Here is a 27,663-nt window from a genome sequence, read left to right as displayed (position 1 = left end):
GACACCAGACGAATTCTCAATCGATTACGACCTAATCAACTTTTTGATTTCTAAGGGACCATAACCAGAGGTTAAATGCAACTGAAGTTGGTAGATTAAACTCTTAGTGGAAATTTCTGGTGAATACTTCCGTGTCAGCAAATATTTTAAAAGACAATTCTTAATTTGTTTTAAATAAAAAAAAATACACATCTATGTTATTTAATACTGACACAGTCAATGCAGCCATTGTGTGTGTACACTAGTGCCTTCTCAGACTTCTGTCTGTTATCGAATAAAGCCCACTGCATAGACTAATGATTGCGTTGTTTCATTATAAACAGACCAAGCATTTCAATATGAACTGTTCCTTACACTTTAGTAGATGTATATTGTGACAGATTGTTGTCCTCTATTCTGTGCTTCAAATGGGCCTTCTTATGTATCCTACAGATTATTAACGAAGTGCGCAGGGTCAGGGTGCAGTATGGAGGAGACCCTGACCTTCAGCCTGTCAGAAGCTATGAGAGCACTCTTCTGGTGAAGCTTATGGCCTGGATTACCTCACATATCAACAAACAGGTGAGAAGTCTACATGTAGGCCTACCAATTTACAAGGTTTAAGAAGTAATTCACAGGCCTTCTCTTAGTCCTTGGTTAAAGTTGTGTAATCTGTAATCAATCCTCATCAAAAACATTTTGCCAGAATCAAAGTATCCCTTTAACACTCAATATAACATTATCATACACCCTCACTGCCATTGTCCATTTTATTTTGGAAAAACTCCATAATACCCTGCCTTTTCTCTCAATGCCAATAAATAAAATCATTGTTCATGTTCATGCGGGATCAAAATGACCAGACCCACTCAGAGCACATCAAATAAGATTTTAAAGGGATATTCCACCATTTGGGGAATTACACTCATTTTCCACCTCCCCTTGAGTTAAACAATTGATTTTTACCTTTCTCCAGTTCATCCAGCCATTCTTTGAGTCTGGCGATACCACTTTTAGCTCTAGCCTAGCATAGATCATTGAATCGGATTAGACCATTAGCATCTCGCCTGCTACCATCACGTTTAAAAATGACTTAAAAAAGATTTACGGTAATTTTCCTATTTAAAACTTGTCTCCTCTCAAGTTAGAAGGTGTACTGGTTAGCGCTTCGGACTTGTAACCGGAGGGTTGCCGGTTCGAGCCCCGACTAGTAGGCACAGCTGAAGTGCCCTTGAGCAAGGCACCCAACCCCTCACTGCTCCCCGAGCGCCGCTGTTGTTGCAGGCAGCTCACTGCGCTGGGATTAGTGTGCTTTACCTCACTGTGTGTTCACTGTGTGCTGAGTGTGTTTCACTAATTCACGGATTGGGATAAATGCAGAGACCAAATTTCCCTCATATACTTATACTTATACATATATAAGACCAACCGAAAATGAAATGTGGCGATTTTCTAGGCTGACTTGACATGAAACTATACTCTCATTCCAGCGTAATAAACCATGGAGGCAGCAGCACAATGATATCATGCAGCACTTGAAAATAGTCCCCGTAGGCTAACTTCCAGTAACAAGGTTGAGCTGCAGCAGACAAATTGGTTAGTGACTGGATTATTATTACGCCTGAATGAGAGTATAGCTCCATGTCAAATCAGCCTAGAAAATCGCCACATTTCATTTTCCATTGGTCAACAGAGTTCATGGGCCTACACTTGTCTTTGGTCTGTGGGTCATGGTGGTTTAATTGATAACTTTGATCACCTCTGGGAACATCTGTCTTTTTATGGCAAAAATGGGATCCACCCAAGTGTTCTGCGTACACAAATACTGGAAACATACAACGGTAGAACTTTATAATAACTATATTATTGCCATTGGCAACTATACCTCAGTGATGATCCAGTAAAGGTGAAAAATCCACACACTCAGATCTGTGCAATAGTTTTTTTTTTTTTTTTTTTTTTTTTCAAATCTGCAAGCTTTCGGTCATAGACCTTCCACAGGCAGAGTAGTTCACACAAAATCAAGTGACTCCAGGTGTAGTGGTACAAAATGCATCAGCATGAGTTCTCATGAAAGCCAAAAGAAAAGACCACATCAATCCTATACTTAAATCCCTGTACTGGCTTCCAGTAACTGAGTTGATTGCATAGTTTTGCTGCTTGTCTATGAATCTCTAAATTCAGTTCAGCTCTGGAAAGAACTTCCTAAAGAGAAAAGTGCTACAAGTTTAAAGAGTAAGGACCAAACTATTTACCATTTTACCAAAGGTTTAAAGCACATTGAATTGCCTTTGTGGACGGAATGTATTATATAAATAAGATTGCTTTACCTTGCCTTGTCATTCTACTAGTTTGGGAGCCAGATGGTGGTCCTGTGTTCACGGCAAGACCTGGTGGGTAGCATTTGTCGACACCTGTTACTCTGCCCGCTTGACGAAAGCGAAAGGATCCGGAAGAGCCTAGTGGCGGTGAGGCCGCGTCAAGTGCAGCGACAGCATCAGCAGGTGCCACGCGTCAGCCTGCGTGTGTTGGCCAGCTACCGCACGCTACTCTCCCTGCTGCTGGTGTACGTCCTGGGCTGTGCGCTCTGCTCGAACCCCCTGCTCCTCTGCGGCCTGGTGGTGATGCTGCTGACTGTGCTGGATCCCCTGAGTCCCAGATTGTCCCGCTGGAGCAGGAAGTACAAACACGTGCTCCAGGTGGTGCCACGACTGACTACGGGTTTGATACTGGTGCGTCAACCTCGCGATCGTGTGGCAAGAGGAGAATCATTTCAAATGAGGGAAGCAACAATGAACAAAGAACATTATTTTGTTGTAGATAAATAAAATAATTATGACCGCCGCTAGCGAAGCGGTCATATAGGGATTGTCAACGTTTTTTTTTTCCCCCCGTCATCTACTATCTGAATTTTTGGTCAACGATACCCGGGACACCGAACCACCGGGGCACATGAAATTTGGTGGGTATGTAGCCCCACTAGACTTTTACGGAAAAATTTCGTTTCGCCCCCGGGGGCAACTCAACCCCGCCCCCCCCCCCCCCCCCCCCCGTGCTGGGCCCCAAAAAAAGCAGTTTTTCCTAAATAACTACCTGAACCGTGGCACTGAGGATGAAGAATCTTTTATGGTATGTTGGTCTCAAGGGCCCACATCAACCTGGCCCATAATGACTCATTTGTGATTTGCACCCCCCCCCGGTAAAAAATGAAAATGCAATATTATTCTGCTTTAATCGCCCCTATCTTCAGTTAAGATGTTCAGAACTGCACCAAATGTTATGTGTATGATTGACCTGGCATTCTCTGGGGGTATGCCAAGTTTCGTAGAATTTCATCCATGGGGGGGTCTAAAAAAAATTAGGTTATGTGTACATTTAGTGACTGTACACTCATTGGACTGTAGATGGCGGGGCACACATATACACATGCACACACACACAGACACCCACATACTATCGGTATTAGAACGGCCGATACATAATTACAAATTCAGTAGGATTAAAAGAAAGCCAAAATAAATATTCATCATCATCATCATGGCTGCATTTCCAGTATTGGCGATAAGTAGTCGTTTGTCCACTAGATGGCGCATCGTTGCAGTGAGACGTAATTTTGTTGGAAGTTAAAAGTAGGTTGGAAAAACAATGGACGCTTCCTACAAGGACTGTAGTTTACCGCAGAGAACGTCTAATAAGGATAGGACGATGTTCACATGAAATGTAATTCCCATTTCTTCTTGAAGCCGAAATAAATCTGAGGATGTTTATCGGACATGCTTGGTTTTTACTGCAGGTACGTTAATCTTATAATATCAATAAGGACCTAGGTAATGTTACCGTTAGCGTTGGTTAAGTGATGGAGGCATTGATTGATTGCATTTGTAGAAAACTATAAATGCGGTTATACCAAGCAAATTGATAGCAGCACTGTAATTGTATCTTTCGACTGTCATTTGTTGCACGTGCTACAAAAATCATTCTGTGCAATGGAAGATTTACCAACGTTACACCGGTCTGATACAGTTTTGCCTATACATGCGTGAGACTGAGACGCCTGTTTATTTTGTTTTAAGTGCATGCAGGGTGTGAGAGGGGAATCGATGTGCTTTGATTCCAGCTTGGTAGTTGTAGTCTGTGAAATTAAAAGTGTGTGTGAAGTATCCAAACAATGACACCTTCATTTCATTATGGATGCTTTAGCAACACACCTTAAGCTACTGTGTAGTGGGTCCATTTAGAAGTGGCTACTTCATTCGCGCTTTTCTTGACTCATGGAGCTGCGTGAATTTTATTACAACTTTTCGCCACGATATGGCAGTTTAAGTCCGCTTGATACTGTAAGGCGTGAGCCATTGGTTTCCAAAGGAGATTTTATTTGTGTCACCAGCATAGCCTATTGATAGAAAGGCATATAGTAACAGGGGTAACAGAGAGTAACAGAAGTAAACAGGAGGGGGCAGTAAACTGCATAGACCACTAGAACCACTGGACATAGCCTGTCAAATTAAAAAACATCTTTGTATTATGATAAAAACGTAAAAATTACAACCTCTTACATTAACTCATTTAGTGCCAAAAACGTAATATTACGTTTTTCCTTCCCATGCGTTGAGTGCCAAAAACGTAATATTACATTTTTAGCTTTTTTTTTTTTAATTACGAAACTAGACACTCTAACACACCTTAAATGTGATTTTGGGAACTCTGTGATTAATGGAAATGAAATATATGACGATCGAAAACTCATGAAAACGCACAATCTGGACATTTTATCTGGACATTTATCATAACTCGGTTGCCTCTTTGGGTCGAATCAGTGACGCATGCACGTCAGGTCAAAACCAGGCCATTTTCGTGGGTCTATCACTAGGTGGCAGTCTCGCTGATCACTTCCCGGAAAGTTTACACAAGTAAGTAACAGGCAACACTTCATATTTCATGAAAGACGTTATATCTCCATTTCTAGAAAAAAACAGCGATTTTGATGAAAACTAGCCACTGTTTAGCTTGGGATTTCTCAGGAACAGAGGCGTGTAGAAATACACGGTTTGCACCCACCGAGAGCTTAAAGTCTCACCTTTTAAACGAGCCATTGTGTGTGTTCATAGCTATAACACAGAATATGCTGTGGCTGTACAAAAATCATCAACAATGGTCTAGATTGCTGGCACTCTAGGACAAAGCTCCCGAAAACAGCTTGGCATTCAATGAGTTAAGCCGCGTTCATCTCTGAAGACCTGCTGGGACTTTTTTACTTTTTTTTTTGGCAAATGCAACATTACAGTGTATACTCATCCAGTGGTGTTCCAATACATGTATTATATAATTAACTTGCTATTTGTGTCTTACTGGATTGAAATAAACTTAAAAGATGTGTTCACTACCATGCATCGCAAGGTAAATGTGTCCCTCTGATTCTTTAACAATCTAACAATCACTTTCCGGTGGCGCTGCTCTGCTGGCGACCCGGGCGTGAGTGCCGACGCTGTAAACCTTGTCGTTTGTTTGTTTTATTTGTTGCGAGCATGAGTGATTGTCTAACCTGTCTGCGAAAATAAACCCCTTACACATGCTTCTTTCGCTTGTATCAAGGAAGCAGGCACAAAATTGTTGTCGGAAGGCCTGCTTGCAAGCCAGATCGACCCGACGCAGTGGATGAGCCATGAAGCCTCTTGTACCTGTTCTACTGCTGCTTCTGCTGGTGGCGAGCGAACTCCTTTGCAAGAATTTGCTGCCACAAACTTCTCCCGATAGCAACAATCCGGGCCTACAGTATGTCTACTCGAGGGAACTCCTGCTGTCTTTCAGGCACAACGGCGCCATGGCTCCGAACCACCTGCCGGAGGAGGTCAGGAGGAAGATGGGTGCTGATCGACAACAGGCGAAAAAGAGGCAGACGCGGGTGAGTTAGGCTGCGACTCCGACGCAGGGGTAACAAACCGCCGCTTCCTTCCATCATACTGAGCAACGTCAGATCCCTGTGTAACAAAATGGACGAGTTAGGCCTACGGCTGGTCAGCCGTCACTGCTACGAGTACGAGGCAAGTTTAATGGTTTTAACCGAGTCATGGCTAAGGAAGGATATACCGGACTCTCTACTGGAAGGCTTCAGCTGTGTGCGGGCGGACAGGGAGGCATCATCAGGAAAGAAGAGAGGTGGGGGTATTTGTATATTTGTAAAAGACAGTTGGTGCAGTCAAATCTCGATAAGAGAGACTGAGTGTGATCCAGACATAGAGCTACTCTGTTTATCGTTACGCCCATTCTATTTACCTAGAGAATTTGGCAATGTTATTATATGTGCAGCCTATGTTCCTCCGAGTGGAAATGCTGCCACAGCCGCAAGTTGTCTGGCGGACTGTGTGCACAACCAACTCCAACGCACTCCGGGGGCACCTGTTTTTATCCTTGGGGATTTTAACCACTGTCGCTTGGAACAATCACTACCAGGATTTTACTAGTATGTCAAATGCGGCAGGAGACACAGTAAAGTCCTGGACAAATGCTATGGAAACATAAAAGAGGCCTATAAAGCCAAAACACTGCCCCCCCTCTCGAACTCGGATCATGCCACTGTTCACCTTAGGCCCACCTATAAAACGGCACTGAAATCCTCCAAACCTCTGGAAAAAACGTTGCTTCAGTGGACTGAGAGTAGCATTGAGACTTTAAAAGGATGCTTTTTATGTACGAACTGGGACATCTTTTTAAGTCAGGACCTGAATGAGGCAACTGATGTAATTACGGACTACATACATTTTTGTGTGGACAATATTATCCCTAAAAAACATGTTTTGCACTTTCCAAATAATAAGCCATACATCACACAAGATATTAAAGCTTGTATAAATAAAAAGAAGATGGCATTTAAAGGAATACGCCACCCCTAGGTGAAATTGGGTCACTCCCCGCAGTCCCTAGAGTTGGATGAGTGAGCCAAAGCATTTTATAGCCGACCCAGCCATTGTCCTAATCTAGAAACGGCCCGGTTAGCTTTAGCTTAGCGTAGTCGCTGTAATCCGGAGATGCCAGCTAGCATGTCGTTGCAAAAGTGAATCAAATAACTCAAGATTTTTTATAATTATTTCTCGTAACCTGTACATTCACATTGAGTACAAATATCAATGCAAATTAAAACGAAGGGATTTACTAGACCAATTTAGATTTGGAACTATTTACGGGCATAGCACCGGCAAAGCACCGCTGCCAGGCGCAAAGACATCACGCATCTGTAAACCCTCAGCTTCCGGCAATACACCAGCGTGACTACCAAGTTCTCTGCTACTAGGCTGACACTGACAGGTGGGCTTTCTCTAAGAGTTCTAATGGCGATGAACAGGGCTTGAAAACGAAATTATTTTTCAAACGTTCCGTTCCGAACGGTTCAGGTAGGCCTATGTTTAACGTTTTCGTTCTTGCATGCGTTCCGCCACCAACATATCGGTCCTGAACCGGTTCGGAACACAAAATATCGTTCGTTCTTAAAGTTCCGGCAGTGTTTGGCTGCCCTATCAAGTCTATTTTTGTGGACTTTACCTTAGAATAGACATACTCATTATTTCCCCTTGATTTAGCCTATACCGTAGCTATGCCCAAAAATAATAAATCACAGGCGGCATCCAAAAACATTCAGATGGGCTATCCATCCCATAGCCTACAGACTTACTGTAGGCCTAACCTATGCCTATAAATAATTTCTCATCAAAAATATTTCTGGATACGTGCTAAACTCCTTACCTGGTTGTAGCCTAAGTTTTATCCATATGGAGATCTTCAAAGGCTTGCGCTATAATTCCAACCCTGTTTATAAACAAACCTGTCTGTTGCTGACAAGGCCTATCTCAAATTTCCTGTTTAACTCTTCTACATAGAATAGGCTATAATTGCGCAAACATTTCAAATCCCGACTTTAAAACGACAAGGAGTGGACAGGCAAAATAGGCTATTACGCATAGGCTACAAACAATTTCCAAATCAGTTTCAGTAGCCTACGCTACGAGCTGGCCTAAGATCCGAAGTGGCAGACGGATAGGTTACATTACAACAGCAAGACAAAATATACACATTTGGACCAAAGGTCCATTTATTCGTTTTTTGTTTTTTTTTCAAACTGCAGAAATCAAATTATTAGGCTGTTCGCCTACAGTAGTTGGCTACATAGCGGCTTGTTAGCTCACATTAACAGTGTAGATGCGGGCTTGTTTTTCGCACAACCGGAAATAGTCTCCCTGACATAGGATATGCTTTTGTGTAAATTTTATAAAATATATAGAGAACGAAAAAAAATGTTATTAACCGGTTTTGTGGATTTCAGAATAACGTTTCTGTTCCGGAACAGTTGAAGACCATTTTGTTTTCGTTTCCGTTTCCGCTCCTCGTAAAATTCCGTTCGTTTTCGTTTTTCATTTTCGTTCCTTGAACCGATTCGGAGCCCTGCCGATGAATATGGAAGATTACACAATAGACGAAGATGATGACTTCGACTACCAAGATCCAAGACCCTACCTTTTCGAACCTGAGTTCACTGAAGGGGAGTTGCGAGCTTTGGATCTGGGAAGAGAGGACGTTGCGACTAATCAAGGCGAGTCGGATGAGAGAACGAGAGCAAACACGCACTGGCTTACGAAGATGATTAATTAACACGAAAACGTTGTCTGGTGTCCTTTTAACAGCCGTTTGGTGTCCCCTATTCCAGCGATCTTTAGACTGCTGCACTGTGCCTGCCAGAGATGGGCAGTATTTCTAATACATGTATTTAAAATATGTATTTCAATACTATTTTGTAATTTGTATTTTATTGAGATGATGAAAATGCCTTCGTATTTTGTATCAAAATACTTCAGTGTTGTGTATTTTTGTATTTTCAAAATGCTGTAAAATACTTTCTGTGAAACACTGTGATGACATCTATCTAACTATCTATACTGTAAAGCACGAAATCTCTGTCTCTGTCTGTTTGTGGCACCCTCGCATGGTCAAGCCCCTCTGCTCCAGTAGAGCGTTGATTTTCCTTTGCTGGAATGATTAACAGGCCGCATAGGCGTCGTCTGAATGCAACACTGTTTTGAGAAGTTAGTTGTGCTTAAAGGCATCAACTGAGGAGACACAACTAGCTAAGGTTACACACACTCCTTTGCTCACACAAGGACAGCACAAGGACTCGAGTTCACAAGTTCATATCGCAACACTTGAGTTTGCTATTTTCCTTTCTTTTTTCTGTTTTACAGTTTTTTTCGAGACTTTAAATTTGTCTATGTTCTCTGACCTGTGAAATATTTCAGTGCTATGGTAACTTGACAAGATACCTCAAACAAGGACATTTCCAATTTTGCACATTTTGAATGAGAAATGATTGATAATGTCATAATAATTGGCTTCTAATTGACTTAACTGATTGGATGGTATTAATGTGACAACTTGAATTTTTTTGTATTTACATTGATAGAGGTTGTGCACACACCAGTTTCAGGTGTATACAAAATTATTCAACTGTGACGAAACTCACCATAAGTGTGGTAGTGATGGTGTTAAATAACTTAAAAGGTGAAAATGCTACCTAGTTTAAATTTCTAAATAAGTCATCTATTTGGATTGTTTGTCTTTGAGTTATTGTCACTGATTCATAGTGGGCAATCTATTACACCAACTGGCTGGGAAGCGCAACAGTTGTGGAGTCGGCATTGCATGTCGCTGCAAAACAGTACATCTCCAAACTTAAAAACAAACTCTGTTTATGTTCTCACAAACTGATACTAAAAGCTGTGTTCTTAGGAAACAAAAGGTAGGATAACCATCGAGACCAAACTGATATAACTTAACAAATAACTGATGGAAATGAGGGATGCTAAGATGAGAACCAATCATGACAGCCCTTTAACTCCCACTCAGCCTTTCTCAGTGCCTACACAGTTAGACAGAATAGGCACTGATACCGTAAACAACAGGTGACAACTTTCACCTGAGATTGAGAGTGGGCGTTAACTTAGTTTCAGCCTTTGAGGGTTTTTTTTTTCTTTTTAAGGTATTTCATCATCTCGAGATCATACAGTGACGAGATGTAAAGGGAAAGTGAATTATCATGAAAGTGACCTCAGGTGATATAGATATAGAGCTTCCACTGAGGTTGGCCAAAGTGTAGTCCTGTCTCTCTGTGGCTATGTGTGTCCATCTCTTCACTTGGACCAATATGGTCACTATATCAGCAAATACCATGGCACTGAAAAAGTACCATTCTTAGCTGTCAGGTCTTACCATGAACACATCACCCACATAGTTTGTGTGTTATAAATCAGTGTCTCTTAAAGGGACACCAGACAAGCCTGATGCTTTTTGTCTACGAAACTCCCTCTCGCTCGGTCTGAAGCTCTTTTCCTTTTTGTTTGCATCTTCCGTCAAGGGTTTTCGCTGCTTCTTCGCCGGCTCTGCCATTATACACACGTTTTGCAACAATCGTGTTTCGTTAGCCTGCCTCTGTGCTGTGGATGCAGGATGTAAACTGATCCTGCTTCGGTCGGCGGGTACGATACACTGAACTTGCAATCGGGATATTCTTCCTACAGGCAGTAGGGGCGGGCGAGAGAGTCTTCATTCGCCCTGTAAGGAGTCATTTAACCATATACCGACTTACAAAGATGAGTAATTAACACGAAAACGTTGCCTGGTGTCCCTTTAACTGGTGGGTCGGGACCCAAAACTGGGTCGCAGAACTGACCCGCAAAAGCATCGTCCATGTAAAATTCTACATTATCAGATCTAATGTCGGACCTTTATTTTTATAGGAATAAAGTCTATGCCAATTGTTGCCGTGGACCTAGGCAATGTTTATTTGACAGGTCATGTTAGACATGACTAAAATATGGGTCACAACTAAATGAGCATGGGCCAATTGCCAATGCAATAAATAAGCCATAAACAACAGGAGGGACAGAGAGTGAGATTCAGTGAGAGTGAGAGTGGGCGTTCTTTTGGTTTCAGCTTTTGGGAGGTTCCGTCCATTCTTTTTAGGAATGTCATTGTGCCGAGATCAGAAAGTGAAGTGTCACCTCACTCGCCGTGCCCACATAAAGGAAACTGATCTGTGAATTATTGTAAAAAAATGTGGCTCCATGTGCTTTTGAGGTTGGCCAGGGTGTAGCGCCGCCCCCTGCAGCTATCTGTCTCTTTCTCTCGACTTGGCAACAGCAAATACAGTGATGAAAAAGTACCATTCTTAGCTGTCAGGTCTTGCCATGAATACAGCACCCAGATAGTTTGTGTTTTGTAAATAAGCAGCATTTCATCAGTTTAGGCTTTTGATTTGAAGAGTTTGGTTCCTAAACGTAATATCCACCATTTTAATGAATTTTCATAAATAATTTTTGTCCATTTTGTTTTCCAAGTCATTTCAGTAGAACTATTGGGTATTGTTATTGTATATATATACTCAATCAAAACAACGCAACTGCAATTTGATTAGTATTACTTGAAATACACAATTAAATAGCATGACTTTTAATGTTTTTAAAAACAGAGATATAGCATGTTGGAACCAAACTCTTCATTTGTAACCACGCCTCCCTTTCCATGCACACACACACACACACACACGGTGACAGAGCACAGCTGTTACAATTAACATCCTAGAGTTGTTAGTGCGGGGTACCTGCAGTCTGCCATGACTCACTTCCTGTTGTGAGCTAGTATGAAGTGCACAGACGCCGTGCCACACCTTGGACATACTTTTGCTTATTACCAGGCACCAGGGCTTGAATAAATATCCCTTTTTGGTTCCGGAAGCCAAATAAACGGGACACGTTCAGCATTAAAATCTTACGGGAACTGTCCACCCATGCCGTTTAACTGCATACCTGAGTGATTTAGTTAATCCAACCTCAACAAAGATTGAATGACTGAATGAATGAATGACTGAATGAATCATACAGTTGCATTATGAAGTCTAGGACAGAGCATAATCTTCTTTGTCTTATGTGTTTGAGTTAATTCGACTTACCTTGGACATGCCATGCCTCAGAAGTATGTATAGCTCATGCTTCTAAATACATGTCAAGATCTTAAGGCTTGTGTCTTTGTTTTTATGCAATGACTGAAAGGCTTATTAGCTATGCCAAAATCGATGTTGATATTTCCGGTTTGATTTTCGACAAGTCATAGAATGTATACACAGAGAATGACTGTAGATTAGCAAGCTTGTCACTTTTACTGTTCCCAGTGTTGCATCACCACCGGCAGAATTGCATAGCTCTCATTCCGCAAGAAGTGTGGGAGGAAGAAAAGGGCTGCCGCTTTGGTCTACAGAGGCGTGTCTGGGTTTACGCAACTTCAGCTCACTCTGTGAAATATTTGTGTTGTTTTTAACGCATGTCTATGTCCAGATAGGGACAACACAGGTTGTGTTTTTTCCAACACATTGATTTTTTAGGGCCCGAGCACCGATGGTGCGCGATGCCGGGACAGCCTTGCGCACCGAGAGGTGCGAAGCCCTATTGTTTTTGAAAGGATTAATTATTATTATTTATTATTATTAGGGCCCGAGCACCGAAGGGCGCAAGGCCCTATTGTTTTTGTAAGGATTATTAGGGCCCGAGCACCGATGGTGCGCGAGGCGTGGCCCAGGGACTCAGTAGCGCCCCCTTAGGTGATTGATCCAGTGGTTGGCACATACTTTCAGCTAGACACACCAAATTTGGTAGGTGTGTGTATCTCCCCAAGATGAACAACTTTCGTATGTACAATGCATTAGGCGCGCCCAACAGGAAGTGAGGTATTTGGGATTTTGTGCGGACTAAAATGTGATGAATTGTGATGCCAAAAGAGGTGCTTCCCATCGGTGAAAACGCATGAAATTTGGCACACAGGTCAAGAGGTACCGTGAATATACAGGGGAAAAGCCTTGGCACCGGGCGTTGCCCAGGAACTCCATAGCGCCCCCTTATGTCACTGTGACTTGTGGTTGGCATATAGTTTTAGATACACACACCAAATTTGGTGGGTGTATGTAACTCCCAAAAACAAACAACTTTTGTATTAACATGCCATTAGCCACGCCCACAGGAAGTGAGGTAAATGAGATGGGACATGATCAATTTTAACGTACTCTTCCTAGACGGTTGATCCGATTCATGTCAAAGTTGGTATACATGACGCCGAGATGTTCCTGATTATAAATTATGAAGCTTTTTTTTTTATATGTTGTAATTTGACGAAATGGCGAAATTATTAATTTTAATACCCTTCCACATAAACAATAAATGTGTCATAATTCACCATGCATGGCTTGAAATGTTTTATATTTCACAGGTCATTGAAGACCATGTTCACATGCCCATAATGCATGTTTGGCATAGCGCCACCAACTGGTAACAGAAAGAATGACAATTACACTGATGTCACATGATCAATTTTAACATACTGCTCCTAGACGGTTTGTCAGATTCATGTGAAATTTGGCAAACATTATACCAAGATGTCGCTGATGTTAAATTGTGAAGGGATTTTTGATATGTTAATATGTCATGATTTTAATATCTCACCATATAAACAGGAAATGTGTCATAAACTCACAGTGCATTAAATAAATGGTCTGAAACTTCTCAGGTTAATAGATATTATGATTATGATGATATTCAGAAACCCAATGGGCCTGCCTGGCATAGCACCAGCACCTAGCCAAGTAGGAAATGTGCCAGAAATGGACAATGCCTGAAGTGATTGATCTGAAACTTCATAAAATATTGGATATCATTATGGTGATGATATTCACACATATAATTCACATGCCTAGCATAGTGCCACCATCTGGCCAAACAGGAAACATGCCAGAAATGCTCTATGCTTTGAATGAATGGACTGAAACTTCTCAGGTTAATAGATATCTCCAGCTGTATCGCTGTGTGGGGCGGAAGCTGCACTGAATACAACAGGAAAGCCCTGCAGCGCATAGTGAACACAGCTGGAAGGATTATTGGTGCTTCTCTCCCCTCCCTGAAGGACATTTACACCTCCCACCTCACCTGCAAGGCGACCAAAATTGATGCAAGTCACCCCACTCACAATTTGTTTGATCTACTGCCCTCTGGGAAGAGGTACAGAAGCCTGCGCTCCCGCACCACCAGACTCACCAACAGCTTCATACACCAGGCTGTTAGGATCCTGAACTCTCTCCCCCCTCCACCCTCAGCTACATAACATCCTGGACTTTTAGACCCAAAATGGCTGCCTTGCACTACTCCACTTGCACTACTCCACTTGTACACTTGCACACTTGCAACTTGTTGTTGTTGTCCTGTTGTCCTGAACACTTCTGAACACACTTCTGCTGCTCTTACATAACTTGCACCACTATGCCACTTGCATACTTAGGTCAAACAAAACTACCTCAGCCATTTATTGGCCTGACTTTTGCACTATTATATTGACTGTCTACTGTATGCACAATTGCACAATTTCTACCAAATTTTGCTGCTCTTATTTCTTCATTGTATGTGCCTTCTTATTGTTACTTTTTATATTGTTTACTTGAATGTTATGTTTGTCTGTGGACCTAATTGGTAAAATATGTCTTGTTATCCATTTGTTTTGTTTTTACCTTACATATAGTTTGACTGATACTTTTAATATGTAAGCTTACTGTTTATTGCATTAATAAGCTGTTCATTTATTAACAATTTATATCACTCCTTGTGTGCCATGACATTACAACAAGCTTGTAGTATACTATTTGGTATTATTGTAGGTAATTGTTTTGTGGCATTGTTTTATAAGGATGTTACCAATGTTCCTCCTTGATAATTCTTAGAAACAGCTAGGCCTATGCAGGAAGACTCACATTCCTGAGACTCTTTTTTTTACCTGCGAGTGTGCTTAAAGCAACACCAAAGAACTTTCCCTCTGTCGCACGCACGCTATTTGTTTATCCAGCACCGGTAGGTTTAGCCTACTCCAGCCTACTCTAATCAGACTGCTCAGGACTTCAGATCTGTGTTTCGTTCACATCGTACATGTGCAGCCCAAGGACTTGGTTGGACTTTTAAACATCATTATCTGTGTTGCTTAGCCTACGCCAAGGGAATCACCATCCATGGACCTGACTTGTTTGTTGTCTTTGTCCACGTCTTTGCGTAAAGTGTTTGTATGGCCTATTGTGCTAGAATTGTTCATTTGTTTGTTTATGTTTTAAGTTACTGTGCTACATCTCCTGTGTGAGATAGTCTATGGTCCTATATCATGTGTGTTTCATGTACAGTTGTCTAGTAACAGGTACGCTGGCGTCTTTCACAGCTCGTTCTGGCATGCTGTTGTGGAGTCTGTGGAGCATTTTAAGGTGCACTCTGTGCATGCAAAATGTGCTATACAAACACATATTTATTACTTACAAGACTGTTTTTAAGAGCCATATGAAAACTACCTGCCGAGTTACTGGCACAGGGTCATTTTTTCACTCTGGGTTGAAGTTTATACACCATGTCAAAAAACAACTACCACTATCTACCACGCAATTTGAAATTGTTGGTCTGGTATACTACAGTAATATTTCATGGAACAGTGACATGTAGTCATAATCAAGTTCAACATATTCTCTTCATTGTGCTCAAATGCAAATCCTCATCAACAATAACTAATCTCAAAAATGTTCAATTCTATTCCGTTTTATTTATATGGTGCCATAACATATGAAGTCCGAACACATCTTGAACTTGAACCCCCTACAGGTAAGAGGAAAAACTGACACACTGACACAGTAAGATACGCTGTGTAAAGGAGTCTTTGCACAGAAATCTAGCTGATCATTGGTTTCAGTTGATCAGTACATTTTTTATATATTTATGTATCTTATTTTTACAAAGAATTAGCAGCCTGTCATCAAATGATCATGTACTGAGAAATATGATTCAGGTACTACCCCCGGCAGGATGAACAGCTGCCTAGGCTTGGATTTTACCAAAATTAATAAAAGTCTTATTCTCTAAGTTACAGTAACTAAAACATACAAATAGCAGAAAGGTTTAAAGCACACTGTAAAAAAATAAATAGTACACTTAACTTCAGGATAAGTACACTCAACTACAACCCAATCGAGTCATCTTGTTGCTTTAAGCAGGCAAGTTTTTTAGCTAATTGTACAACTTCCAATGCAGACATGAAACCGTTGTAATTTGGTTTATGCACAGAAGGTTCTTTAGCTAGTTAATTTGTTTTCGGTGGAGCCAGATGTGTTGTAGCCACCGATATTGTTAATCTAATTAGTGTCTACACCAGGGTTGCCAACATTTTTCCCCATCAGGGGCCAAAAATGAATTGGGATGGAGGGCCGCAAGCCAAAACTAAATCAAAGTCGTGGCTCCTATTGGACAAATTGACATTCTTTAGAACATTATTTTATTCCAAGAATTGAGACATATTTAAATAGAAACCATATTGTTAAAACATGTTGTGCAACACAATGTATTTCCATACATTTGAAGTTGATTTCATATTAAGGAATGATAGAATAAATATTCTTACAATATTACTACACATAAGTAATAAACAAAATATTAATCCAAATAGATTTTATTAAAGCCCTCCTCACTCTTGTCATCATCATGACTATGGATCTGTGCTGACAGAAGCTCATTAGCCCTCCGAACATTAGGAAGGCCCATTCATATTAATGGAACTTTCTGAAAAAGCACAGATACAGATGCACACACACTATATCACTGGTAATATCATTTGGCAAAAAATAAAACTTTTGGTAAGTCTAACCAGGAAGATCTTCTTCTGGTCGCTTTAGAGAGAAAGTGTCTTTGTTCCTTCTCTAGTCAGTTAGGTCAGTGGTTCTTAAACTTTTTATATGGCGAGACATGGGACAAGTCTCGCGACCCCCTTCTCTCTAACCGGCGGAATTTGGTTTAGAAATGTTATGAGATGGGCATTGGAAGCAGAGACAAAAAATGTCTTCTCTCATAGGTAAACCTTTAGAAACATGTCTTTAATCCAGACCAATGCAAATCATTTCACAACCCCTCCAATATTGTTGCCGACCCCCAGTTTAAGAACCACTGAGTTAGCTAGATCTGTGTAGATCTAGCTAACCCCCTCCCCTCCCCCTCCCCCTCCCCCTCCCCCTCCCCCCGGGCGTCCCGACCCCCCGTGTAAGAACCACTGAGTTAGGTAGTTAGTCTAGATAGTTGCTGTTAACATTTAACGGTATCACTGATACAGAAAGACTACCCGATTGACAAACACCAAACCCACAGCATACATTCAGGCAACCACAGTACAGCGTCTTCATTTGGCACATCTGTGGTCTCCATACAGTACATCAACATTTATATTGTTGCAAATTTGCATAATGTACATTTCAACTCAATACACCCTGCACTGTACAAAATGACATTTAATTGAGGTCCCTGTCGAGGTACACTCCCCAGAATGTTTTTGTCCCATATGTGCCATACATATCGACCAGGCTGTGGTTAGAGATCAGATTCACCTTGAGGCTATCTTCCTTGTATAAAAATATCCTGGCCGTGCTGTGTGTGGTTTTACGCCATTCCTCGCCACACACATTTCTCGGCACAGTCTCTAAGGAAGAGATGACTGTCCTAGGTTCATTGTTGTATCTCGGACTCCGCTTGATCACGTCGTGCATCAGGAGCACGTTTTTCTCGCAGGACTTTTTTATCCCACGGTAGGATATCTGCAGGTAGATGACGTAAAAGCCATTTTCGGGGATGACCAGGCTCTGTTCGCTGTGATTGTACTCCATGTTGAGGTCGTCTTTGGATCTATTCCGCCAACTAAGGAATCCATTTTTCTTGCCTGTTGGATCTAACAGAAGTACAAAACAGTGAGCTAGAGGGTCATGAGCAGCAGCCGGTTAAAAACAAACAAAAAAAAAAGCCTTAACACTTTACTTCAACCGAACTCCACAAGACAAATATATGAATGCCTAAGTAATCAGTAATTCAAGCGCGCTTCTATAGACAGTCTGGTGCTTTCGAAGATTAGGACAAGTAGTTCTCTGGAACACACGGAAGTTCAATTCTCTATGGAAGATTAACATCCTTTAAACCAATGAGAATGACTTTTGTCAGCAGCGCAACTTCAAACAGCGCATCGGTATTTTGATAGTCAGCAGCGCATTTGACGGAATCTGCTTTCACGCAAGACCGTATGGAACAGGTATTCCACTAACCATGCTTTACTAAAACCTAGCAGAGTATAGCCTACACGCATCTGCACTTGGCTATTATTTGAACTCTTTGGCAAAGTGAAACTAACTTCACCATGTCTCATAGTCAACGACAAAACAGTTCTACACAGTTAATTACTTTCACTATCGACTGCAGAGAATTAGTTTGGGACTGCTTGCTAAGGGCTGCTTACATCTCGTGACAGTGCGTCTTCAGCTGTGCTTTATGTAGCAGGATAGATAAGTGTGTCCTGCTAAGTGCTACCCAGGTGCACATCATGTGCAGCTTAATTGGTTGGCAATTATCAGCCAATTAGTGGGTTTTCTATATTAGGTCAGGTGGCTGTTTGGAATTGCGCCTCACGCCAGGAACACGCCCCATTTCTCATAACTCTCCCTAGGTGGCGTAGTCGACGACTAATTCCAACTTTCACCTCCGCCCTGCTACATTTAGATGCGCCTTTTGCTATAGACCAGGTTTTTAGGCGTAATCATTTTTAGAGGGTGTAAGATAGCGATTTTTGGATCATGCACCAGACCACACCTTCTGCCACACCCCTGGGCGCAAGGCTTAATAAAAGTGAAGTGCATGGCGACATATTCGAGTGTAAGCTAGCAAAAAGCTTTGTGTCGCAATAAGAATAAGCTTTGTGCCGCATTTTAGATCGTCAAAACAGACCCATTTGCCTTCACTGGTATACAGAGTTATAAAGAACAGGTGTTGGAGTAAAGTCTGTGTAGGTCATTATTGAAAATCAGCCTTTTCCATTTCCAATACTAGAGGCCAAAACAGTAGCTGAATGAATATATCCAGGCCTGGTCTTACAGCAGAATCACTCAAGTCTCTCAAATGCAATATCTCTTGGTCTTTTGTCGATTGCTAATAACAATAGCACATGCATAACATACAATAATATTATACATACAAATTATTTGTACCCTCCACTGTCCACATCATATTTTATGCAGCATATATTTGTATTGTGTATTACTGTTGCATATGTTGAAACTAAATTCCTTGTGTGCATAACTCACTTGACCACAACACAAATGTCATTCATACTCTCTATTCATATAAAACAGCTCCTTTAGTATGAAGATATAAATGGTGCAAAAGTCGCAAGCACATTTAACTGCAGTCGCAAATCTGTAACAGTAAATTTGAAGTCATACATATTTGTTTTATACCTTGTATAGGGGCTACGGGTTCACAAATCCTTGTTACAGGTACACAAATCCTATCCTGTACATCACAAGTTCCAAGAGTCATGCAACAATACAACCAAATATACTGCTGTCAACAGCAGGTTGTCCAATTTAATTTATTTAATCTGCCGCTAGGAGTCTCAAATACCGTTTTCCGTGCTCTCACTTTTGCACCACACATGACTGGTATATTTGGTGCAAAACTCATTTGTACCCATAGCTCAGTGGCTTTGATTAGTATCTGTAGCGCTAGGGGGCGGACAGACAACCCTTTTGGCCAATCAAAGGTGTTGGATGCTGATTTGGAACGTTAGGCATTTAAGATGAGACATACATACGGTCCTCTGCAGATTAAAGAAATTCAATTGGAGGACCTGCTGTTGACAACAGTATATTTTGTTGTATTGTTGCATGACTCTTGGAACTTGTGATGCACAGGATAGGATTTGTGTACCTGTAACAAGGATTTGTGATCCCGTAGCCCCTATTTTGTGTTTACAAGGTATAAAATAAATATGTACGACTTCAAATTTACTGTTACAGATTTGTGACTTTAGTGTGCGCATGCAAAACTGCAGTTAAATGTGCTCGCGACTTTTGGACCATTATATCTCCATACTAGTTGCATTGGTCTTCTGCATTCTGAACCATTACTACCCATCTGTAAAATAAAAAAACAAGTCTTTACCTGCGCCTAGGTGAGCATGAGGTTTGGTTTTTTGTGTGAGCCCCCCCTGCAGCTTCTGGTAGCCTTCAATAGAAGAAAAGATAGTAAAAAAAAAACATATACTGTATGGTGTGTACATTATCTGTGTTGTGTAAACTATCCATATGAAATATGTAACCGATCTATGCCTGCAGTCTTTCTATGCCTTAACATGTTAGAGCCAGATTATATGGCAAGTTCAAAGACAGAAATTGGTGTACATGTCATACAGTTATGCTGAGACAGGACTTTCATTTATATTTCAGTATGATGCCACCTAGGCTAAAATGAATATAAAATATAAAATGTAAAATAAAAACAAATAAAATTGATATATGGCACCAGTGAGTTCACTCTTTGACATACAGTAGACAAATGCCTTCATTAAAATGCTATTTTGACATCACAAAAACTAAAGCTTTAAAAGTAACAGTTACACATACTGGCATAGTGGAATATCACATTTCACTGGTAGAAGCACCACTAGCCTAAAAGGGTGTCTATTGTTTGTGTCATTAGGCCACTACACTAAAGTTGCCCACTCTTCAGATTCACCTTGCCTTCAACTTTAATTTTGCATAGGAGACACCTCATCTGATGTTGACCCTTGTAGAGCCAAATCTTCTGATGAAAGCCCAGTGCTGTCAAATATGCCACTATATTCAGTAGTCTGAAAATATTGTACAGGGTGTCATTCTGCATTTGTGGTATAGCCTTTCAGTTGTCCTATAGACATGGACTTCATCAGAACCAGTTTTTATCTTACTAAAGCTCTGCCACAACCTGAATGCTAAGCTCCCAACGTAGTCCAAAATACATAAGTCAATGCATGTTTAACCTTAATGATGACCCCTAGCCTATACCAGTAGGCTACTACTTCTACTACCACTATGGCCTACTATTACTATTACCACTGCCACTATACCACAGTGGAATAGGCCATAACTATTACTAATAACCATACTACTGAAGTATTAATAATAATTACCTGTTGCTTCTTTTGCAGGAGATACCTTTACAAAAGACACAAGAGAATGATAAACCATTAACATCTTGGTTGAATGCAAAAGGTGATTCTATCATTTCCAACATCAGATGGCAGATTATGCAGACGATATTGGACATACATTTAACCCAATTCTGCAGACACGAAGATTAAGCCAAGTTCTAAAACATTAGTCAGCAAGTTATTGCCGCAAGTGCAGAACGTCAACAAAATGTGTTTCCCTTACCGTTGGCTGTTTACCCAATATGTGAAAGACCACCAAGGTGCACGTAAATGTAGAAATGACCACAGATGCAGTGATGGAGATGCAAAGTTTACAATTAATTTCACTTCGACTCGGCGCCTGTCTGTTATAGGCGAGCTCCATATCGACTCGTCCATCCATGGCGAATTTGCTAATTTTAGAAGGCGATTAAAAATCCCGGCTATTTATCCAGTCGTGACTCGTGTAGGCCTACGCCCCAAAGTGAGCAGCTGTGTATGGGTGGTTTCGAATAGGCTCGACTACTCAGGCGTATCCGTGTCCGCGGAAGTATCAGGACAAACGTAATGCCGAGTCTACAAGGTGAAACAACGGACACTTCCGTCTTAATATATGTTGAATAGCCGGTGTGTGTGTGTGTGTGTGTGTGTGTGTGTGTGTGGGTGGGTGAGTGATTGAGAGAAGGTGTGAGGGCCTGGCTCGTACTCGCACATTCCCTCTGAGGGTGCAGTAGCTTTTACAAGGATTCAACCTAATCTAAACAACACACTAGGAAACAAATTTACCTTAAAATGCCATTTTAAGGTGTGAGTGAAACCTCTTAATCTTATATCTAAGGTGTCACCTAGGCCTAAGGGTTAAAAATCCCTTAAAAATTCCCTTTATTTGTTGTGATTAAGGGGGTAATTAAGGACAGTTTAAGTATCTTAATATTCCTTGATTAAGGGAATTTAAAAAAGTAAGGGGTAATTCATTAGGCGTTTCTCCTTAAAGGAATTATCCGGAGTAAAATGCACTTTAGATCAATTTACGGATGATTGGGAGTACATACGTTGAGTTGACATCAAAATCATGTCATTCGGATGTGTTTTGAGAAAGTTCAATTTTACCGTTTTTAGTCAAAACTCGTTAGCCTGGAAGTGACCAGGGCATGTCATTTCGCCGCTACAAAAGGCTATTTTTATACCTCTTCTACAGTTCCAAACAACATTCCACTTACGTGGTAGTGAGTAGAGGGTCCCTAAAGCCAAACCGAAGTATCCCGAGGTCTTTATGTGGTCGGATAGAGAGTCCAGAATGAATTTCATCAAGCTAGTACCTTTCCGGAAATGTTGCTGCTGCAGCTGGCATCTTTAGGGGAAAGTCCATAGGAGTCGATTGCATCATGTCGTTGCACGACGTCACGTCACGTGACATTTCAAAATTCCAACCTGTTAGTAAGCTAGGGTTTGCTGTTGCATACAACTTCATTTCAATTTCAAAAGAAATACTGGACTGAATTTCCAGAGCGTGTTACTCGACAGTCGGCGAGTTTTGACTAAAAACGGTAAAATTGAACTTTCTCAAAACACATCCGAATGACATGATTTTGATGTCAACTCAACGTATGTACTCCCAATCATCTGTAAATTGATCTAAAGTGCATTTTACTCCGGATAATTCCTTTAATCAACCTTAATTTATGCACAGTTCTACTTAAAAACTACTTAATTATAGAAGGGTTGTAAGGTCAAAAGTAAGTCATTTATAAGGGGTTTAGTGAAAACAGTATGGAGGAAGGAAATTACATAGAGATGATGCACACATAGTGAACAGTTTTGATACTAAGCTTAATTAGCGTACCTGTGTTGTGTTGTGACAAATGTTGTTTACAAAACCAAACCTAATAGGTAGGTGTTACATCTGACATTTGTTGCCACCAAGTGGTCAATTTATGTACTACAAATCCACAGCATGTGTGGGAATAGGTAGTTTAGGCTTCAACTTTTAACCATAGAATCCTAGGCCTATATGATATGTAAATGCCGGACATCTGACATTTGTTGCCACCAAGTGGTCAATTTACATACTACAAATCCACAGCACGTGTGGGAATAGGTAGTTTAGGCTTCAACTTTTAACCATAGAGTCCTAGGCCTATATGATATGTAAACACTGGACCTATAATTATATAAACAATAACAACAACAGTAAAAAAATAATAATGATGATGAGAATGAACAGAATTTACTTTTTTTGTTGAATACTGAATAATATAGCACACAAATACATGGTATCAGGTAGTATATTACACACCATGTTAAACGGAATATTCACATAAAGGGAATTTGGGCAATAAACTGATTCGAAACCGTTTATTGGCTGCATGGAACCGTGCTGATTGAGGAGGAGGTTGGAGTAGTGGTTTCTGTACAGCCCATCTACAGCTTGTTGTAGCCTCATGCCTTGGTGTACATGCGGGGCGCAGTGGTCAAGTCAAGTAGTCAAGTAGCCTAGAAATCTAGACGCACCCTACCGGCAGCAAATGTATTTGCAGCCAGGTTAGTCTAGCAACTCTCCATTGGCTTGCGAGCTGGAAAAATCTGGGAAAAAAAACTTCAATTAGGCCAATCACATCGTGTATAGAGTCGTTGGGTGGGCTTAACATAATGACAGCAGAGTTGTGACGGTGAGTTGCCATACAGTCATGAGTGTTCAACGAGTACAGCAGGGGGCTTAACACAAATCCCTGCGGTGCACCAGTGCTGAGTGTTAGAGTGGAGGAGATGATGTTAGCCAGCCGTACCGCCTGTGTCCTGTCAGTCAGAAAGTCAAGAATCCAACTGCACAGGGAGGAAGTGATGTTCAGGTCTCTCAGTTTCATGATCAGCCTGGATGGAACTATGGTGTTAAAAGCAGAGCTGTAGTCAATGAAGAGCATCCGTACATAGGTGTTTTTCTTATCCCGGTGAGAGAGAGCAGTGTTCAAAGCAAATGCTATTGCATTATCTGTGGACCTGTTTGGCCTACAGGCAAAATGGAGTGGGTCTAATGTAGAAGACAGGGGGGGTGTAATATGATCTTTAACTAACCACTCAAAGCACTTCATAACAACAGAGGTGAGAGCAACAGGGCGGTAATCGTTAAGGCAGCTCACTGTTGATTTCTTAGGGACTGGAATGATGGTGGACCTCTTGAAACATGCAGGGATAACAGACTGAAGCAGGGAGAGGATTAAATATGTCCATAAAGACCTCAGCCAGTTCAGATGTGCAAGCCTTGAGAACGCAACATGGGATGTTGTCAGGTCCTGGAGCTTTATGTGTATTGATTTACACACATCTCTTTCAGATAACTGAAATGGGCAGCAATCTTGCTCTAACAGAGACTCTGACCTGATGTCATTCTCAAAGCGGGCATAGAAGGGCAAGAGAAGCAGACCTCTGCTCTGACGCTCTTTTCTCTGTAGTCCATGGGCGGACTGGCCATCTGGCATACCGGACATTTTCCCGGTGGGCCGACGCACCTTTTGGGCCGATAGCATAGGCTATATAATTTAATCAAGTTGATACAGTGTTGGCCCAAAAGGAAGGACAATCAGCGGCCCATTGGTTACATTTCCATATTGACACTAGACTGATCCAATGAAAGCTCACGTCAGGCCCCACCCCTCGCATTTTGGCTCAGAGCCAGGATTTTGTAAGCCGTCAAAAGTTAATCGAAGTTGCCTACACGAAATTGCGGCGGGTGCCAGCAGTGACAATAGTGCAAAAGTAACGCCAGTGTAAAAGCTTCAAAAATACAATATTGCAAGTTGGCTAGCATATGTCAGCAACATGTTGAAGTTCGTTGAGTTTGAACGAGGATGTAAGCAAGCAGAGCAAGGGACAGTGAGCAGGTGGAGTGCGAGCCTAGTTGAGGCTACATGATAAGAACTCAGTGGTGGAGCAGGTAGGCTGTGACATGCCATGCTGACTGATGATTATGATGACTTATTAATTGCGATAATTTAATGATAGAATTTAACGAATTAAATTCTGACTAGAGCACTGGCCAAAGAAACCCTGATTGCAGGCCAAATTTGTGAATCAGCACGTTACGATGCAGATGGATTTATGCTTGTGTCAAAATTGTTATTATTGGGCAAACAAGAAATTCAGTAGAAGGGGGTCACTTGCGCTTCAGCCTGGTTGGTGCTCACGGAACAGGACGCAGAAGTCAAAAAGGGAGATTCAAGGTCTAACAGGAGCCAAGGAGCAGGACCTGAGCACTCAATGCTTTAACGTGTTTTTATTTGTGCAAACTGACTAACGTTTCGACGCCCATGCGTCTTCTTTAGAGTCAAACAGTCAATGGCAATGATGTACAGTTTTTAAAGAGTCAGATACTAACATCTTCCTAGGCATTGGTTACTGGCCTAGGTGGGTGTGGTACATCAATTAACCAGTCCTGTGTAAGCACTCAGATGTAGACAGAAAAGAAAAAAACAAACCACAAAAAAGAAAACAAAAAAGGAAAATACATATATCTATATATATATACATATACACATTCAACACCTTCAAAGAAGAAGTACATGTAGAAGTATAGAAAATAAATATACATACAGACTCACCATTTATACAGGTACCTCAAAGTGTGGATTATAAAAAACAAGAGAGGCCAAGTTCCTCATTAAGACCATTAGGTTCTACTGTGTTCAGAGTGAAAATCCAGAAAGCCTCTCTTTGTAGTAGGGACCTCACTATGTCCCCTCCTCGTTGGGAGGGTAGGATTTTCTCAATCCCCCAAAATTTAAGGGACGCCTTGGAGCCATGATTCGCTTGCACATAATGTCTCGCAATAGCATAGTCCATATTCCGGTTACGGATAGCTGCTTTGTGTTCTGTAATGCGTAGTTTCAGGGGGTGTTTAGTTTGGCCCACATAGACCAAGCCACAAGGACATTTCAACATGTAAATCACATGGGTGGTGTTGCAATTAATAAATGAGTTGATGTTGTATTTTTTGCCTGACTGGGGATGGGAAAATTGCTTCCTGTCACAAGAGTTCGAACAATGAGTACAATGTCCACATCTGTAAAAACCCAGAGGAGGAGCCGGCAACCACGTAGGTTTTGGTGGAGGGCTCATGGTCGTGTGAACCAACCTGTCTGGAGCCTGGAGCGAGGACGTTTAAAAGTAATACGCGGCAGTTCTGCGCATATGTCTTTAAGAGCTGGATCGCTCTGCAAGACGTGCCAGTGTTTCTTAATGACATGTTTTAATTCTCCACCAATATGCGAGAATTCTGTGGAGAAACAGAGTCTTTGCTTCGAGGCGCGTTTGGTTTTAACCAGGAGGTGTGCTCGTTGCGTCGATCTGGCTCGTACATAGGCTGTGGAGATGTCGCTTTCAGCATAGCCCCTACTGCGAAAGCGCTCTGTCATTTCTGCTGCACCGCGCTCAAACTTGGCATCACTGCTGCAATTCCTTTTGAGTCGTAAAAATTGGCCAATGGGAATATTTTTAATGAGTTGTTTGGGGTGATGGCTATCTGCTCTGAGGAGGGTATTTCTACTGAGGGGTTTGCGATAGATTGATGTTTCTAGACCTCTTTGGGAATTTTTGTAGATGGTCAAGTAAAGGAAATTAACATTATCTGTAGAGTGTTCCACTGTGAACCTTAAAAAGGGTGTCGTGGAGTTAATATAGGCCATGAATTGATCTAATTCCAGAGAAGTCCCCATCCAAATAAAGAATACATCGTCAATGTACCTCTTCCAAAGAGGGATTTTAGGGAGGAATAGGTTGTTCACAGGATTGTCAATGAACTTAGCTTCCCATAAACCCATTACTAGGCATGCGTACGACGGTGCGAAGCAACTACCCATACTGACCACGCTTCTGTAAGTAATAAGAGTCCGCATATTGGAAATAATTCACTGTTAAAACAACTTCGGACAGTGTCGGTAAGAATTCATTGGGAGGAGCTGTGTCAGTGGCCCGTCTTGAAAAGAAGTGTAGTAGCGCCTCGGTCCCTGCTTCATGAGGAATGCATGTATATAAACTTTGCACGTCACAAGTTACCAGCATGAAATCATAGTCGCATTCAAACGAATGCAAAAGTCTCAGTATGTCAGATGTGTCACGATGGTAGTTCACATACATATTTTTTCAAGAAAAAGTCCAGATACTGTGACAGAGGCTCAGTTAAGCAGCCAATACAAGACACAATGGGCATGAGTGGTGGATCAATCAGGGATTTATGGATCTTGGGAAGTCCATAAAACACGGGACATACAGGATGTTTCACAGTCAAAAAGTCTTTTTCTTTTTCAGTAATCCAATCCCTTTGTAATGCCTTCTCCAATAGCTGATCAATCTCCGCTTTATGGTGTTTATTCAGTGTCGTTATGGAAAGGTGGTGAGTGGTTAAAACACAAATGATAATAATTTGCTAGGGTATTCTAGCAACTCTCCGTTGGCTTGCGAGCTGGAAACATTAAACTTCAATAAGGCCAATCACATCGTATATACTGTATAGAGTCGGTAGGCGGGCTTAACATAATGATTGATGGCAGAGTTGCAACGGTTCGTGGTGAATTCCCTGCTACTTGAAAACAAAGAAGATGGATGTTGCTGTTGGCA

At 41.4% G+C, this 27,663-nt stretch overlaps 2 protein-coding genes and 1 long non-coding RNA gene across 4 annotated transcripts in view; 2 read left to right on the top strand and 1 right to left on the bottom strand.

Annotated features, from left to right (window-relative positions):
* Positions 1–2,860, top strand: part of LOC121714685 (sphingomyelin phosphodiesterase 4-like) — a 33,392-nt gene extending 30,532 nt beyond the window's left edge. Inside the window, exons 8-9 of the mRNA XM_042099678.1 lie at positions 433–561; positions 2,331–2,860. Of these exons, the coding sequence (XP_041955612.1) occupies positions 433–561; positions 2,331–2,807 (606 nt within the window). The 3' untranslated portion in view covers positions 2,808–2,860. The remainder of the gene's footprint in view (positions 1–432; positions 562–2,330) is intronic.
* Positions 2,861–16,748: 13,888 nt separating this feature from the next.
* On the top strand, positions 16,749–26,362 carry LOC121714689. The gene is made up of 3 exons (XR_006033404.1): positions 16,749–16,759; positions 23,683–23,689; positions 26,278–26,362. It is a non-coding gene; the product is annotated as an uncharacterized LOC121714689 (long non-coding RNA).
* LOC121714687 (tumor necrosis factor ligand superfamily member 15-like) lies at positions 17,093–21,665 on the bottom strand. 2 transcript variants are annotated; one of them, XM_042099682.1, is made up of 4 exons: positions 21,299–21,662; positions 21,055–21,079; positions 20,049–20,111; positions 17,093–17,790 (listed from the first exon to the last, which is right to left on the bottom strand). In XM_042099682.1, the coding sequence occupies exons 1-4, from the start codon at positions 21,455–21,457 to the stop codon at positions 17,357–17,359; spliced, it is 681 nt and encodes a 226-aa protein (XP_041955616.1). In that variant the 5' UTR covers positions 21,458–21,662; the 3' UTR covers positions 17,093–17,356. The 2 variants fall into 2 exon arrangements, with proteins under 2 accessions (XP_041955616.1, XP_041955617.1); XM_042099683.1 differs by lacking the exon at positions 20,049–20,111 and having other exon boundaries at positions 21,299–21,665.
* Positions 26,363–27,663: the final 1,301 nt, after the last annotated feature.

The sequence above is a fragment of the Alosa sapidissima genome, chromosome 8 (assembly GCF_018492685.1).
Source record: "Alosa sapidissima isolate fAloSap1 chromosome 8, fAloSap1.pri, whole genome shotgun sequence".
Classification (NCBI taxonomy): Eukaryota; Metazoa; Chordata; class Actinopteri; order Clupeiformes; family Clupeidae; genus Alosa; species Alosa sapidissima.
The sequence above is the reverse complement of the archived record's forward strand: the minus strand, read 5'-3'. Positions and strand labels throughout refer to the sequence as shown.

Excerpts from the sequence above, each read along its gene's own strand:
- LOC121714687 (XM_042099682.1), bottom strand. The coding sequence starts at position 21,457 with ATGGATGGACGAGTCGATATGGAGCTCGCCTATAACAGACAGGCGCCG. Across the intron at positions 21,080-21,298 it reads TATTGGGTAAACAGCCAACG|GTATCTCCTGCAAAAGAAGC; the intron begins GTAAGGGAAACA and ends TCTTTTGTAAAG. Across the intron at positions 20,112-21,054 it reads TCCTGCAAAAGAAGCAACAG|GCTACCAGAAGCTGCAGGGG; the intron begins GTAATTATTATT and ends CTTCTATTGAAG.